A 15,829-nucleotide genomic window follows, 5' to 3' on the forward strand; every position below is an offset into this window, starting at 1 on the left:
TATGGAAGTCCTAGGAAACTAACACAGATTACAAATATAGTCAACTAAACTTTGACAAAGGAGCAAGGCAATTTCAATGGAGGAAGGATAGTCTTTTCAATAAACACTCCTGGAAGAAGTGGACAAAAGATCGAAACAGACACCTCACCAAAGAAAACGTATGTATGACAAACAAGCATATGAAAAGATATTCAACATCACAGGGAATTGCAAATTCCTTTTAGAACAGCTAAAATCCAAAAACATACCACCAAATGCTGGTGAAGATGAGTAGCAGGAAGAAGTCTAGAAGAACATAGACCAAAATGTTAGCAGTAGCTACGGCCACGGTAGTAGAATTACAGGTGGCTACTGATTATTTTGTTTTATGCTGAGAATAACATTGTTTTCTAATATAATGCAACACAGACATAAAAAATTTAAGTTTGCCCTAACCGACCTGACCATCACTGATCCACGAAGGACTGGACCTTTAATAGCACCTCACCAATCCACTACCAGGATTCCTCTGACCGCAAACACAGGGAATGCATTCTGCCTTCTAGGGTACACCAAAAAGTAACTTTAAAAATTGCAGGGGAGGGGGACCTCCCTGGTGGTCCAGTGGTTAAGACTCCACGCTCCCAATGCAGGGGGCCCAAGTCCGATCCCTGGTCGGGGAACTAGATCCCACATGCTGCAACTAAGACCCAGTGTGGCCAAATAAATAAATAAATATTTAAAAACTGGCAGGAGGGAGGGAATTCCCTTGTGGTCCAGTGGTTAGAACTCGGCACTTTCACTGTCATGGCCTGGGTTCAATCCCTGGTGAGAGAACTGAGATCCTGAAAGCAGAACGGAGAAAAGAAAGAAAGAAAGAGAAAGGAAGGAAGGAAGAAAAGAAAAGAAAGAAAATTGGGGGGAGGGATAAATTAGGAGTTTGGGATTAACATATACACACTACTACATATAAAATAATCAACAAGGACCTACTGTGTAACACAGTATATTACAATATTCTGTAATAACCTATATGGGAAAAGAATCTGAAAAAGAATGGATATACATATATGCATAACTGAATCACTCTGCTGTACACCTGAAACTAACACTGCACTGTAAATCAACTATACTCCAATATAAAATAAAAATTAAATTAAAAAAAATTGCCTCAAATGGGATCAATGAACATTCAAATAATTACAATGCCCTGTGCAATAAGAAAAAGTATTCACCAGAAAAGAATGAAAAATTTTGACGACAGAAAAGCTTTTTTATAAAAGAAAAAGAAGGCTTAAGAGGTCAATTTCATTCCTGAAATCAACATCCCAAAGAACACAGTGAAACTGTTGCTGGTTTCAGGAAGACTCCTACATACTAATCAAACAATAAAATGGAATTTATGAAATAGCAACAAGATAGCATGAATTGTACTTTTTTTCCCCCAGTTTTTTCAAATTAGGTTCTGCAAAACACCCTCAGAGGTAGGCAAGGCATGGAGAGATTGAATCCTGAGTAGATGTGTACCACCTTACTAATGTTTACACAGAACAGTTCCTTCATATATTTGTTTTACACACTGAACTTCTATAATTTGCACTAGCAGGGAAAAAAGGATATAACTGCTATGTAAGAAAATAACCCCCAAAAATGTAGAGGTAAAAAACTGGCAGTAATTAATACTACCCCAAACAAAAATCTAAAACTAAGATAGCATATTCCTTTTTTTAAAAGGAAAAAAAAAAAGTACCCAGGATAAAGAAAAACCTGAAAAAGAGATTTAAGTAGAAGGAATAGATAAATAATAAACATTGATGAGAAACACAACTGAATTATGGGATATCACTGTCAGGACATCTCCCAGAATGCAAAAAGATGTCAACATGAGAGAAAAGATATATAACATGGAAATAATTCCAGAAGATTCAATTTCTACACAATGAAAATTCTACAAGGAAGGAATGGAATTAGTAGAGATAATAAAATAACAATACAAGAAATTTCCCTAAATTGGATGAACTTGAGTCTTTTAACTAAAGGGTTCATCAAATGCCAGGCAGAAATTTTCTTTAAAGACATCCTTACTATACCATATACAGTGAAATTTTTGAATTCCAATGGTAAAGACAATCATACAGGCTTCTAGGAAAAAGCAGACTTGACACTTGACTTCTCATCTGAATCTCTAAAATGCCAAAAGACAAAATATCCAAAATTTAAAGGAGAAATTATGACCTTAAGATTTAGCCTTTCAAACTGCATTTCCTTGGAAGAAGTTTTTGGAGAAGTCTCTAAAAGTATATACCATCTATGTACTCCATGTATTCTTTTAAAAATTACTGAAGGAAGTAGTCTTAACTTCAGAAAAAAAAATTTAGAAAAAATAACTAAATAATAGTAGAAAAAGAACAAAACAATGAAAAGGTATCATTTAATTGCTTTTTAAAACAACTACTTGGGGTATCTGATTTATGATATAGCTGATAAATTCTAAATAAAGCAAAGTGAACTACAGTATATAGAAAGAGTAACAAAACATGATCAAAGGGGCTTCCCTGGTGGCACAGTGGTTAAGAATCCGCCTGCCAATGCAGGGGACACAGGTTCAAGCCCAGGTCCGGGAAAATCCCACATACCACAGAACAACTAAGCCTATGAGCTACAACTACTGAGCCTGCGCTCTAGAGCCCGTGAGCCACAACTACTGAAGCCTGCTCGCCTAGAGCCTATGCTCCGCAGCAAGAGAAGCCACCGCAATGAGAAGCCCGCGAACAGCAACAAAGACCCAATGCAGCCAAAAATAAATAAAATAAATTTTAAAAAAAGAACATGATCAAAGAAGGTTTATTCCAGGACAAAGAATGGTTTAATACTGGGAAATTCATACATTAATAGAATAAAGGGGGGCTAAAAACAGAAACTCTATGGTATCTGGAAAAATGGTGGAAAAAAAAGATTGAAAATTATATATTTTTTAAAGTTAAAATGGCTTAAAGGGCTTCCCTGGTGGTGCAGTGGTTGAGAGTCTGCCTGCCGATGCAGGGGACACAGGTTTGTGCCCCGGTCCAGGAGAATCCCGCATGCCGCGGAGTGGCTGGGCCCGTGAGCCATGGCCGCTGAGCCTGCGCATCCGGAGCCTGTGCTCCACAACGAGAGAGGCCACAACAGTGAGAGGCCCGTGTACCGCAAGAAAAAAAAAAAAAAAGGAGAAAAAAAAAAGACTTAAAAAAAAAGAAAGCTACAACACAACATCTACTCCCAATAAAAACTCTTTGTAAATTACAAGGAACCTCCTTAGCATGAATGTACTAATTCATCAGAAACTATCAACACGAGACATGGTAAAACACTAGAGGTAAATCACTCAAGGCAAAAAAAAAAAAAAAAAAGTCTCGCTGTCTGCACCATCATTCAACACTGTTCCAGAGTCCGGTATATACAATAAGGAAATAAAAGTATAAAGATTAGAAAGGATGAGGCAAAAAAATTAGTATCTGCACATTATATGCTTGCAAACTAACAATCAACTAAAGAAATTTAAAGTAAGATATTTAAAAGATCAATGAATTTCCTATGTGCCAGCAACAATCATTCCGATAATAACATTGAATGCAATTCAATTCAAAATCTCAGTGATACTTTATTTTTATTGGAACTTGTCAGACTTCAAAATAACCTAGAATAACTGAGAAAAATAAAGAAAATCTTAAAGAGAGGCCTTGTTCTTCCTGATATTATCATAGATGTGAAAGATAACATTTAAATGTAACATTGGCAAATGAATGAGTACAAGATTAACAGAATCCAAGCAATTTCTGGAAAAGGGTGGCATTTGAAATTAACCAAAAAAATTAGCTACCTATTTGAAAAAAAACAATTACTACTTCATACAAAAAGGTTCCAAGGGAATAAAAGCAAGCACGGCAAAGAGGCTTTAGCTTACTAAAAGCACTGTATAAGAAAGATTCTAAATTTCTAACTATGCTGAACAAAAAAAGCAAGCAATATTTGACAATGATTAATGGGAGGAAGAGAGACAATGTCATATAATTACAATCCTTAGATTACATTTTTGATATAAAATATATAACCACCCAAGTACTGGAAAAAAAATGCATCCTATTTTTTTTATAAGCTCAGGATGAAAAACACCTGTCCTTAACATGATACCAAAGTTACAAACCGTAATAAAACTGATGGGTTGCAGTACATAAAATGAAAAACATTCATATTGCAAAAGGTCTATCAGCAACATGGCCAAAGATTAATATCTTCACTAAAAGGGATGTGTTAAGAACTTTTTAAAATCAAAAAGACTTCATAATTCAGTAAATTGGTATAACCTCTCTAGGGAATTTTAACAATTCTACAAATTCGCATCTAAGAAGTGGTTCAAAGAAATAGTTCACATATATGTGTGTACAGAGCTGTTTTTGGACGCAGGGCTTTTTTGGTTTTAATGGCAAAAACCCAAATGTCTATCAATCAGGGATACATTATATTATGGCACACCCATCCATATAAAGGAACACTATGTAGTCATTAAAAAAAGGTGAGGCAGAGCTATGTGTATGGACAATGAACTATGCCACGATAAACTATTAACAGTGCTTTTCTCTGAGGAGGTGGAATTACAGGAAGAGTCCACCTTGTTTATATTGTTTTTACTTTTTTAATAATGTGCATATATTATCAAAAAAAGAGGGGGTAGGGATATTTCCATCAAAAAAACTAAAAACTTGTGAACAATTACAAGAAAAAAATGTGTTGACAATATCTTTTTGATTTTCTTACTGATCCAGGAAAATTATGCCTTAAATTACAAAAACGTTCACTCCTTTAATCAGGGAAAAAAAGAACACATTTCCACACTTACATAAGCTAGGTGATCTCAGCAGGAATGTCTGTGTCTTCACTGAGTTCCAATCTATTACGCCTGTAGGTCGAACCAACACTCAATCCATGAATTAATAATAATGAGGCAGAAAGAATTTTCCTCCTCACATTGCCAAGGAAACCTCTCAGCCACAATTCAAACACAGGGCGTGTTTTTAAAACATCTCCCAACTACTGAGAGATTTAAGTCCATTCAAATAACCTTTGTCAAACTGGAGACAGCTAGGGTTAGTTATCTCCTCAACAAAAAAACAACAAAAAAGAGTTCATATAAAGATGAACTTGAAATTCAAAGAATTATTTAAAAAAAAAAGATCCATCTTCCATAGCCGAACAATTAATTTAAAAAGAAAAAAGAAAAAGAAAAAAGAAAAAGAACACCAAAATTCAATAAGATCCAATTTCTGGTCTTCAAGATTTCTTCACCTATTAAGAAAAAAACAGAAACCTTCCCCCATCTTTATTATCTGTATAATAAAAACATACTTGTATGTAAAAATATAAAGTGTTTTATGTATAATATACATATACATATATATTAACTGGCTTATACACACACACACACACACACACACACATACACAAATGTGTAGAAATAAAACATTTGGGTAAGTTTTCCCTTTTAAAATACACTACAAAAGCCTTTAAATTTGGGTTCATTATAAAAATAGTGAACTTCCTCTTCTACCAAAGTATCATGAAGTATATTAATATGTTACACTAAATTTTGCCCAGCCCACAAAATAAAGATGAAGGGAAATTCTTACATATATATCGATGTGTACAATGTGGATGTATGTATATAATCACATCATCTTTTATCACCTTCAGGGAGTGTTTAACCAAAAAAGATAGAAATGTATAGTTATAGAGTAACTACAGAGTAGTGCAGCAAGCTGTAGAAGGCAGAGCAGCATTATAGTCATCCTGAACTGGCACTGTCAAAATTATAGAAAGCTTCTATCTAATAAGGGAAGATGTTTTCCTTCTGTTATAGCAACGCCAGTGTCACTGGCATGACATTCAATGGTGGCCCTGAAAAGGCTTGCTTTTGCAGCCTAGTTCCAAATTCTTTACTAGTGATGGCTTCAACTAAAGATTTTATAATTATCCACTTACTCCAGTTAGTAAAAGGGTAAACTTTTGGAGTTGAAATTTCATTTCACAATGGTACATTTACCATTTAAGAATTTCAAAAAAACAAAAAACAAAAAACAATTCTGATACATAGAAATGAGTTCTAAATTTTGAACCAGCCCAGTAACAAAGCAATTTTGATTCTCACGTAATAAATACTACATAATTTCTAGGCTAAATCTTGCCAAATACTACCCAAGACAAAACTAAAATCAAAACTTAAAAAAAAGTGGACACCTTTTACTCACACTTAATACTAGTCAATTTTCCAGGAAATTTTTGGGCAGGGAATATCCCCAAATCTAAAATGAAAAAAAGGAAAAATTGGGATCTTACATTAGTTATTCAGTCTGAAACTTTTAATAGACTTTTACTAAAAGTCATCATTTATGGCCTCCCACTCAATCACAAAAACATACTTCCAGAGTGGAAAGGGAGAAGATCAATTGAGATCAATTCTCTCATTTTACCAGTGAGGCAATGATTCCTAACACATGAAAATATTAACTGCTTATTTTTAAATAAGAATTAAGGCCAAAATAATCTCATAGTTAAGAATACAGTATTATGGATCATTCAGTATAATTTTTAAAAGACATTTAAGATCACTTAAATTCAGAGAAACATTCTGTGGGAAAGGGATACTGGTTTGTCACAGTATACTCATGGGGCTTTCATTCCAATTTCCATTCAATCTTTTTCAATTCTGTAAACTTTTTATTGTCATGTACCCATAAATTATATAAAAGTAGCTAATCTTTGTTTTTACGATAAAAGTTAAAAAGGGCAATTCAAAGACTAAAAGTAATTTCTTCCTAATTGTATTCTAATGTTTCCTTTCTATACAGACCCAATCTTAAATATAAAGGGCAACTCTATCACACTTAGTAAGTTGAAATTATAACTGACCAGTATGAGGAGGCAATTAGAAACTCCCCAACATAAAACAATTTAGTGAACTTTGTTTTTGCCAAGCTGTAAGTATGAATCAGGGTTTTTAAAGAAATAGAAAAATGGTGGTGATGGGGAGAGATACCAGTTTAGTATGCTTTTTCTCTATTTCATTGGTTTCAGAGCAATCAAACTTCCCAGGTTGAGAGAAATTTTTTACTTAAAACCAATTACTAGTTCAATCTACCAGCCAGAAATAGCCTAAGGCTTTTCAATGCTGCACTATATTTTTTTAATTAAAAAAGTCTTTTTTTCTCTCAATTGGTATAAACAAAATTTCAAGTGACAGCTACACTGAGTTACTACTATGAAATCTTTAACCTTCACTTTGTCAACATTATATTACCTCTGAGGAATTTTCAGCCCTTTCTGTGTTTTCAGGTTTCCCCAGATTGTGCATAAAGAATTAGTATAACTGTATACAACAATTATAGCAATTAGGACACAGTAACATAGCAGTAAGTTGCCCATTTTAAATGGAGAAAGGAAAAAGAAATTAAGATAATATTTCTTTTTCATTGCTTTGAATAACTTCATTCTCAGGATCCCAGCTCAGAACCAATGAAGAATAATCATAGTTAACATTTTTAAAGTTCATTTTCAGAAACATCAGCTGTTCTATATTGTCAAAATCCAGGCTCATGATCTGCTTTGGATGAAAGTGGCTATTTGCAGTAAAGATACATTCAGATTGCCAACTACACATGGGGCAGCTCAGATACTGAATGGCAACTTGGGTCAAAGCTGGCCATATGCTCACCTTCTTCTGCCAGTAAATCAAAGGGTCATCACCTCCTGAGGTCTTTGAATACTTCTCTTTGAAGTATTCATCCACTACTGCCATAGCAGAAGGAAACATGAAGCTTTTGCCTCCAATGGCAACATTATCTGCAGCTGAACTATCAATAGACCCTGAACTGGAGGTGCCTTCTCTTACAGATGAGGTAAATGAATCAGCTCCTACTATGGATGAGGAACCAGAAGCTTCTGAAGTTGCAATATGGCAGACCTCTGATGAAGATTCCATATAGTTACAAACTTCTTCTGCAAGGATCTGCTTATAAGTTTCCAAATCAGCACCTTGAGGGAAAAAGTCTTCCAAACTGTTTTTAAAGCAAGGGTCTAACAGAGCAGCCAAGATACAGGGCTTGGATTTGAGCATGGCACTTAATAGGGTATCAGTTTCAAGTTTCAGAGATAAACTGTCTACCAGATTGAGGGCCTGAGTAATACCTCTAACTTGAAAATCTTCTCTGAGTTTCTGCAGGGAAAGGAGTAGATGATGGATTAGGGGTAGCACCTGATTCAATCCTGTGATCTTCACACTCACTTTCTGGGTGGCCTCCTCAAATGGTTTAAGAATATCACAAACATACGTCATTAGAGTCCACTGAAGGGAGGTGAGCACAACTCCACTGGCTCTACCAAGACTATGGTGAACTGAGTAACAATGCTCCAAGAGCCATTTTAACATATAAAAGGTAGAAATCCAATGGCCAGCTTCATCCTGCTTCAAATTTTTCCATGGAAGTTGGTGATCATTTTGGAACTCTTGTAGTATCTGACGGGCCTTGACTGAATGACTAAAATGATGACAGGTTTTCCTAGCAGCCACTAACATGTTCTCAATGCTTTTGTGCTCACTGAAAAAGTCTTGAATGACTGTATTTAAACAATGCAGGAAGCATGGCACGTGGGTAAAACCACCATCTTTGATTGCATGTACTACATTAGAAGAATTGTCAGAAACGATGAAGCTAGGGATGAGAAAATTAGGAGAAAGCCACAGACCAATCTGGTCATTTAATTCTTGTAAAATGTTGGTTATCAAACAGTCTTTGGCCAAACCTGTTACACAGAGAACTGCCCACTTTCTAAAATTGGAGATCCTACCATTAGTGGAAGAAGGTGTAGTTTGCAAAGAGACCCAGTGTACAGTCACAATGAAATAGTCAGTGGATGGGTCATGGGTCCATATGTCCACAGTCAGGTGGATCTTTTGGCTTTGAACGTTCTCCAAAGTTAAGAAAATTTTTTCTCTGACCCAATCATATAATTGAGGCACAGCCTTAGTGAAAAAGTAAGTTTCAGATGGTAACCTATAGTCAGGGGCCACAATCTGCATGAACCTCTGAAAAGCTGGAGTTGAGAAATAGTTGTAAGGATGCATATCTTCCACAATCATTTGAATAATCGCCTGACTTATTTGACTTGAGGTTGAATTTTCACAATATTTTGTTTCTTGTTCCCGTGCATGCATTAGAGTGTCTTGCTCTGCAACAGGAATAGGACTCGCAGATCTTCTATTTTCAACCTCTAATACAGGAGGTTCATCTGAATCAGAGTCACTAAGGTCCTCAGCTGTTACATCCTGGCTGCCTGTAGACTTCTCTCCAGGCAAAGTATCACTCAAGAGATCATTTCTCTCAGTCTCACCTTCATCTAATCCATTTCCAACTGCACCACTGTCTTTGTTGGCAACTGCCCAATGGATGGGATGTGTGGCCTGCAGGTGTCGTTGAAGTGTCGAAGTTCCTAAGTGCGAACCCGGCCTACCCCGGCTCACACTTCTTTTACATATATTACAGACAGCTCTTGAGATGTGCTGAGGATCGGTATAGAAAAAATTCCAAACTGCAGATGTCTTGGCTCTTGTTCCAGGAATTAAGGCATGCTTGACAATGTTACTTTTGATGAGAAATCTCCCTCTTTCTGCCCTTAGGGCATCAGATACTGATTTATCACGTTTCTTTCCCATTCCATTATTATCCAATGGATCAGCAGGGATATATTCAAAGCTTCCACTGCTTCCAGCAGAAGAGGGAGATAAAGGTACATCCAAAGTAAAATCCTCCTCCCCACTAGTAACTCCAAATTTGTTGGCCCTGGTCCAGTGAGGTGAATGCCTTGCCTGCAGATGTCGCTGAAGAGTAGATGTCCCGAGATGGCTACCTGGTTTACCCCTGCTAACACTCTTTTCACAGAGGTTACAAATAGCCCGCCAGGTGTACTGGGGGTCAACATGAAAGAAGTGCCACACAATGGAGGTCTTGGCTCTAGTACTAGGTAAATAGATCTGTTTTTCTATATTGCTCTCAAAAAGACTTTCTTCATCCTGCTCAGGGGCACTAGAAGCTAACAAAGCAGGGGCATCTGCAATTGGCCTCCCAGATACCAAATCCTTACTAAACTTTTTCGCAAGGATCAGTTTCTTTCGTCGCCTTTTCCCCTTAATTCGCAAACCCTTCTTTCTTTTCTTTTTCGTGGGCAATTTTGCCTCTTTATCCAGTCCTTCTGCCACCATCTTTCCCTCTACCACATCTTCTTCATCTGTATTAGACGTAATAGGAACACATCCCAGGATCCCAGCACCACTAAAAGTGCTACATCTTCTGCTAGGAGAGAGTGAGGAAACTGGTACACTTAGGGTACATACACTCATTCTTTTTATGTCTCTGAAATTCGTACCAGAATCTGTTAGTGGGTTTACTCCTCAAACAGATATACAGCTGTTCCTCTCTACTTGTATTACCTTTTCTCCAATTTCTATGGGGAGTCAAATTCCCGTTGGACCAATGACTTCCAAACCAGGTTATTTTTGGAGAAAAAATGACAGCAATGGAGAACATTCCCAAACTCTTTCACAGAGGGCTTTAAGATCCCTTCCAACTTTCTGAGTTCTGAATTCAAAGAGTCCAATTTACTCATGTTACAGAAAAAAGAACTGAGGCCTACTTTCCCAGAGGAATAGAGTTGATCAGTAACAGCTAGAAACCAGGTCTTCCAAATCCCAGGTTCATGTTCTTTCTGCTTCAAGAACTATACCTGCTTGAAATGTCTTCAGTTTTTAAAATATGTATTTTTTATGCTGCCTCATGATAGCAACATCAATTTCCCTTAATTCTGAAGTTAATTATTCTCAGTAAATTTCATTTAAACAAAAACATAGTGCATCATTCAACATTCATCGTTTAGGACTGTGATTTGGCAACACAACCCAAAATGTCAATTCTGGAAAGCTAAATCAGACTCCACATACTGGTCATTAACAGCAAATGCTAGTTGAGGCCTTTCAACTCTAATTAACACAATTTTTTAAAAATGTGGGTACCTAAAAAAAATGCTTTGGGAGTAAAATTTTAAAATTTTACTCACAAGCTGAATTTTCAATTTACTGTTCGTATGGAGAGTTAATCCATGCTTGGTTTTCAGACATTTTTAGTCTGGAGAAGCTTTACAGCCTGTAAATGAGTAACTCCTAGGTTGGACTCTATATGAGCAGCAAAAACTGAAATATTAGCTTTAAACCACTTCCATGCCTTCTCGGTTGATCCCTCCCCTTCCCCCAATACCTACATACATTTACCCTAAAAAGCATCGCTATCACTAGTTCAGCCTCCTTCTCAAGGTCCAAAACCAAGGCCTGGAAGATGTCAACAATATGGGCCTTCCCCATAGGAATCCGCACCGATTATGGGAGTTTAGGGGGTGTTCTTCATTACGGTTTCCTCAGTCCTACAAGGAGAACGGAAGTGTCCCTGTTGCTCTTGACTCCGATGCTGAGGGCTGGGAGTGGGAAGTGTAATTAAGGTAGGGAAGGGGTGTAGGATACCGGAATAAGGTCGGTAGCTTTCTGTGTGTGGTTTGAGAAAATCTCCCAAGTAGTGGGACCCTGGAGAGGAATGAGAGTAGGTAAAATCAGCTCCTGGCACTCAATTTGACTTAGGCAGTGGGGGTCCGTTAAACTACGGAAACTGTTGCCCCCGAAGAAAGCAATCTAGTATCAGTTCTCCTCTGGGAGTAGGGAAACAAGTCGGTTTCCTGGGGCTGCTCCCGGCTCCTACAGTTTCACCAACACCGGATGTGGGGGAGGGGAAGAAGGTTCATTGGGAAAAGGAGCAGGCGCCGTGGGGGTGGGGTGGGGTGAAGTGGAGTGGGGGTGGGGTGGATGGGAGCGGGAGCCTGGGGCTCCCAGCCCGCCCCGGCGACGGCAGCGGCCGGGAGGTGGGGGAGGGGGTCGTTACCGCGGGGCCGAAGGACCCGCTCTGACTTCCCGGGCTAGGCCGCGACCCAGGGGCGAGGGGAGGCCGTGGCCACTCCCCTCGCCCTCTCCCCCACCTCCCCGGCCCCAAGCCACCCGGGAAGCAAAAAACGGGTCTAGTTACCAGAGAACAGAAACTTTACCGAACCGTCGACACTATCCCCGACCCCCGCTTGCTGCCACGTCTTTCTTCTTTCTTAGCCGCTGCCGCCCGCCGTCCTCTCAGCAGCAACACCAGCAGAAATCCAAGACTGCCAGAGTCAAAGATGGCGCCCGGCTACAGGCTCAGCTCTAAGACCCGGCCACTAAAAGTGCCAGCACAACGCAAAGCGCAAGGATTCTGGGAGATGTAGTTTCCTCTATGACGCGCTGCTTAAGATGGCTTCCCCGAGTGAGAGAGGGTCACGTGAGAGGGGAGGCGCTAAACCGGCGGCGGTCCCTTCCTTTCTAAGGCACGTGTTTTAGAAAGTTACGAGTGTTTTGAAACGGTCTTTGATTTAAAAAAAAATTTTAAATCAAATTGACGTAATAAGCGAGGAAACGCGAGAATTGTCTCTACCATACAGTAGGGGCTCAGTTTATTCTTACCAGAGTGTTTGCTTAATGAATAAATCGTCCAAATCCTGTGTTAATTTGATTTAGAAATAAACTACTTTTTTCTTGCAATGTTGAAGGATTTGTGAATTTATTTTTATTTGAAGAAGTGAAATGGGTTTAAGGGCAGTTTCTTTTATTTCTTAAAACAAATTTTCATTTTGGAAAAACAATTCATGCTCATTAAAAAGTTGACGAGGATTGAGACGTGAAAAGGAAAAAGATCACTTGCCTACCCACTTCATTATTGATATTAGCCTATATTTTACCATTTGAATGTCTTTCCTTTTTTCCCCGCGATTATAAAGTAATGCATATGAGTTTTTTAAAGGTAATAATAGAGAAATGTAAAGGTAGAAAGTTTAAATCTGCGTTAACCTCATTCTTGAGAAATAATCTCTCATTAATTTAGCATGTATTCTTTCTAACTTTTTTGTATGCAGATATACTTAAATATATTGCACTGATACAGCAGGAGCCCAAGATCCCCCGTGGGTTATAGGCTCAACAGAACTTGCTTAGGTGGCAACATTTTACTGAACTTGGATAAAAGATACATTTCTGCTACTAAGAAAGGATACACTTGATGGTAACCTTTTATTTCCTCTTAGGCTTGTTTCTCCACCTACCAGCTTAGTGAGAGAGTCCCAGCCAATCCAGGACTGGATATGAATCAGGTCAGACGGGTGGGTCTCTTCACACTTGAGCTGTTATCTCCTTTCAAAGTGAGAAGCCGCAGCATTTAGAATTCTAGCACCAATCGCTGTATACGTAACAATACTCTGATTGCCACGGCAACCAGCCCTACAAGCAGGTTCTTGGTAACCAGTTTCTGTCTGTGCCACAACACCTAGGGTTTTTCAGTTTAACAGGAGGCTTTCCAAACAGCTGAAATGTTTTCCAGACTAGGACTTTCAAGCCGCATCCAAGACGTAATACATAACCAAACTGTAGTTTTGGCCTCTCCCAGGAGTGAAATTTTAAACCAATAAGGCTGTTCCTGGTCAGCACTAGTGAGGCAATCTGCCTGATAAGATTCCCCCCTACCTCTAAGAAAAAGTAAATTTCCCCCAAATAATCCACTTTTAACTTCCTTGTCCCACCCACTTTCCGCCTGTAAAAACCTTCCATTTTATACAACTCCCTCCTTCTATTTGTTAGATGGGATGCTGCCTGGTTCAGGAAACGTTGAATAAAGCCAATTTCATCTTTAAATTTACTGGGTTCAAGATTTGTTCTTTAACAATAGTTATAGGAGCTTCCCTGGTGGCGCAGTGGTTGAGAATCCGCCTGACGATGCAGGGGACACGGGTTCGTGCCCCGGTCCGGGAAGATCCCACATGCCGCGGAGCGGCTGGGCCCGTGAGCCATGGCCGCTGAGCCTGCGTGTCCAGAGCCTGTGCCCCGCAACGGGAGAGGCCACAACAGTGAGAGGCCTGCGTACCACAAAACAAACAAACAAACAAAAAAACCCAATAGTTATATTTCATTAAATCTAAGGTATTATTGATTATAACGTGCATCTTATTTTATAGGCCTCTAAGAGAAAAAACTGCCAGTTAAACTCTGACAGGCCACTGATCAGAGATATTAAAATTTGATAATATGTTCATCTCAGAATGAATGAAATACAGTAATTTCAGGATAAGAACAGACTTAAAACTATGCATATTGTTTTGCAACTTGCTTTTTTTCTTCCACTTTACCATTTATCTTGAATATCTTTTAATGGTCATCAGTGCTTAGAGGCCTACCATATCCTTTTTAACAGCTCTCATACCATGGTAAGGTTGTTTTGCAGTAAATTTCACCAGTTCCTTTTTGATGGAAATAATCCTGTTTCCTCTCCATTAGTGTCTCCCAAGGGGGAACAGAAAAATAATGGAGTAATAGGGACACTGAAGAGTGCAGAAGTTAAAAGCCTCTGGCTATTAAAAAGAGGGAGAACTAGTTAGGAAATCCTCTGAAGTCCAAGTGAGAACCCACATTGGGGATCCCCCCCACCCCACCCCATATATACAAACAGAATTCTCACGGACCAAGGGCACAATGCCAGATTTTCCCTACTCACACCCCACCTCGATTCTAAATGAATTTCAAACAATCTTTAGACCTCTTCAGTAAATAATTGACAAAACATTTTACAATATGCAATGTGAGAGCAAACGTTTTGTAGAGCCCTCTAGAAAAATAATGCAAAATTATTGAGAAAAAATTGATTCAAAAGTAAATATTTATTTAGACTAGGAAAGGAAATCACAATAAATTACACATAAAAAATATCTTGTACTATATATATTACAAACTCAAAAAAGTCATACTTTTTTACCAATAAACTATAATCCTCGATAATAAGACTCTTCTATATATTTAGCTGCATAGTTTTTGATTGCCTCTTCATATGACAATCTTGTAATATTTCTATAAAGAGAATGAAAAATACATCAGTCTTACCTCTGGAATTTTTTTTTTTTTTTTTTTTTTTGCGGTACGCAGGCCTCTCACTGCTGTGGCCTCTCCCATTGCAGAGCACAGGCTCCGAATGCGCAGGCTCAGCGGCCATGGCTCATGGGCCCAGATGCGCTGTGGCATGTGGGATCCTCCCGGACCGGGGCACAAACCCGTGTCCCCTGCATCAGCAGGCGGACTCTCAACCACTGCACCACCAAGGAAGCCCTTCCCGCTGGAATTTTTAATAAAAATAGTTCTATCAATGACAGTTTAGAAAAGTTTCTTATTTCACAGCTTATTGGTAAAATTGTTGAAAATTATAGATTTGTTGTCAAATTTAGGGAAACTTCCATCAAGTTTCTTACATATGTAAACACTAAGACTTCGTAGAATTAATATTGAATTATTTAATATATTCTTTTTTTTTTTGGTGGTATGCGGGCCTCTCACTGTTGTGGCCTCTCCCGTTGCGGAGCACAGGCTCCGGACGCGCAGGCTCAGCGGCCATGGCTCACGGGCCCAGCTGCTCCGCGGTATGTGGGATCTTCCCGGACCGGGGCACGAACCTGTGTCCCCTGCATCGGCAGGCGGATTCTCAACCACTGCGCCACCAGGGAAGCCCCTATTTAATATATTCTTGACCAGGAGAGAACAATCATTTTTGCTAGATATGTTATCTGTTGCTACATAATAAATTATCCCTAAATTTACTGGCTTAAAACAATGAAGATTTATCACCTCACAGTTTCTGTGGGTCAGGATTTCAGGAGCAGTTTAGCT

At 38.6% G+C, this 15,829-nt stretch overlaps 3 protein-coding genes across 22 annotated transcripts in view; all 3 read right to left on the reverse strand.

The window, feature by feature from the left end:
* Positions 1-12,311, reverse strand: part of ZC3H11A (zinc finger CCCH-type containing 11A) — a 40,090-nt gene extending 27,779 nt beyond the window's left edge. For 2 of the 20 annotated variants that reach the window (XM_067033509.1, XM_067033497.1), the window contains exons 1-2: positions 12,129-12,272; positions 4,856-4,915 (exon numbers count right to left, since the gene is read on the reverse strand). The gene's annotated coding sequence lies outside the window, so the exon portion shown is untranslated. Of the gene's footprint in view, positions 1-4,855; positions 5,620-6,260; positions 6,315-11,329; positions 11,636-12,128 lie in introns of those variants that run through there. The other 18 variants (XM_067033493.1, XM_067033489.1, XM_067033483.1 and 15 more) reach the window with 18 other exon arrangements.
* On the reverse strand, positions 5,703-5,895 carry LOC131741506 (uncharacterized). The gene has a single exon (XM_067033519.1). The coding sequence runs from the start codon at positions 5,799-5,801 to the stop codon at positions 5,703-5,705; it is 99 nt and encodes a 32-aa protein (XP_066889620.1). The 5' UTR covers positions 5,802-5,895.
* Positions 6,348-10,877, reverse strand: ZBED6 (zinc finger BED-type containing 6). The gene has a single exon (XM_059038268.2). It carries the CDS (start codon positions 10,403-10,405, stop codon positions 7,460-7,462), a length of 2,946 nt encoding a protein of 981 aa, XP_058894251.1. The 5' UTR covers positions 10,406-10,877; the 3' UTR covers positions 6,348-7,459.
* Positions 12,312-15,829: the final 3,518 nt, after the last annotated feature.

Source organism: Kogia breviceps, chromosome 1, assembly GCF_026419965.1.
Source record: "Kogia breviceps isolate mKogBre1 chromosome 1, mKogBre1 haplotype 1, whole genome shotgun sequence".
Lineage (NCBI taxonomy): Eukaryota > Metazoa > Chordata > Mammalia > Artiodactyla > Physeteridae > Kogia > Kogia breviceps.

What these genes read in the sequence shown, in the direction of transcription:
- LOC131741506 (XM_067033519.1), bottom strand. Translation starts at nt 5,801, where the DNA reads ATGACTATAATGCTGCTCTGCCTTCTACAGCTTGCTGCACTACTCTGT.
- ZBED6 (XM_059038268.2), bottom strand. Translation starts at nt 10,405, where the DNA reads ATGAGTGTATGTACCCTAAGTGTACCAGTTTCCTCACTCTCTCCTAGC.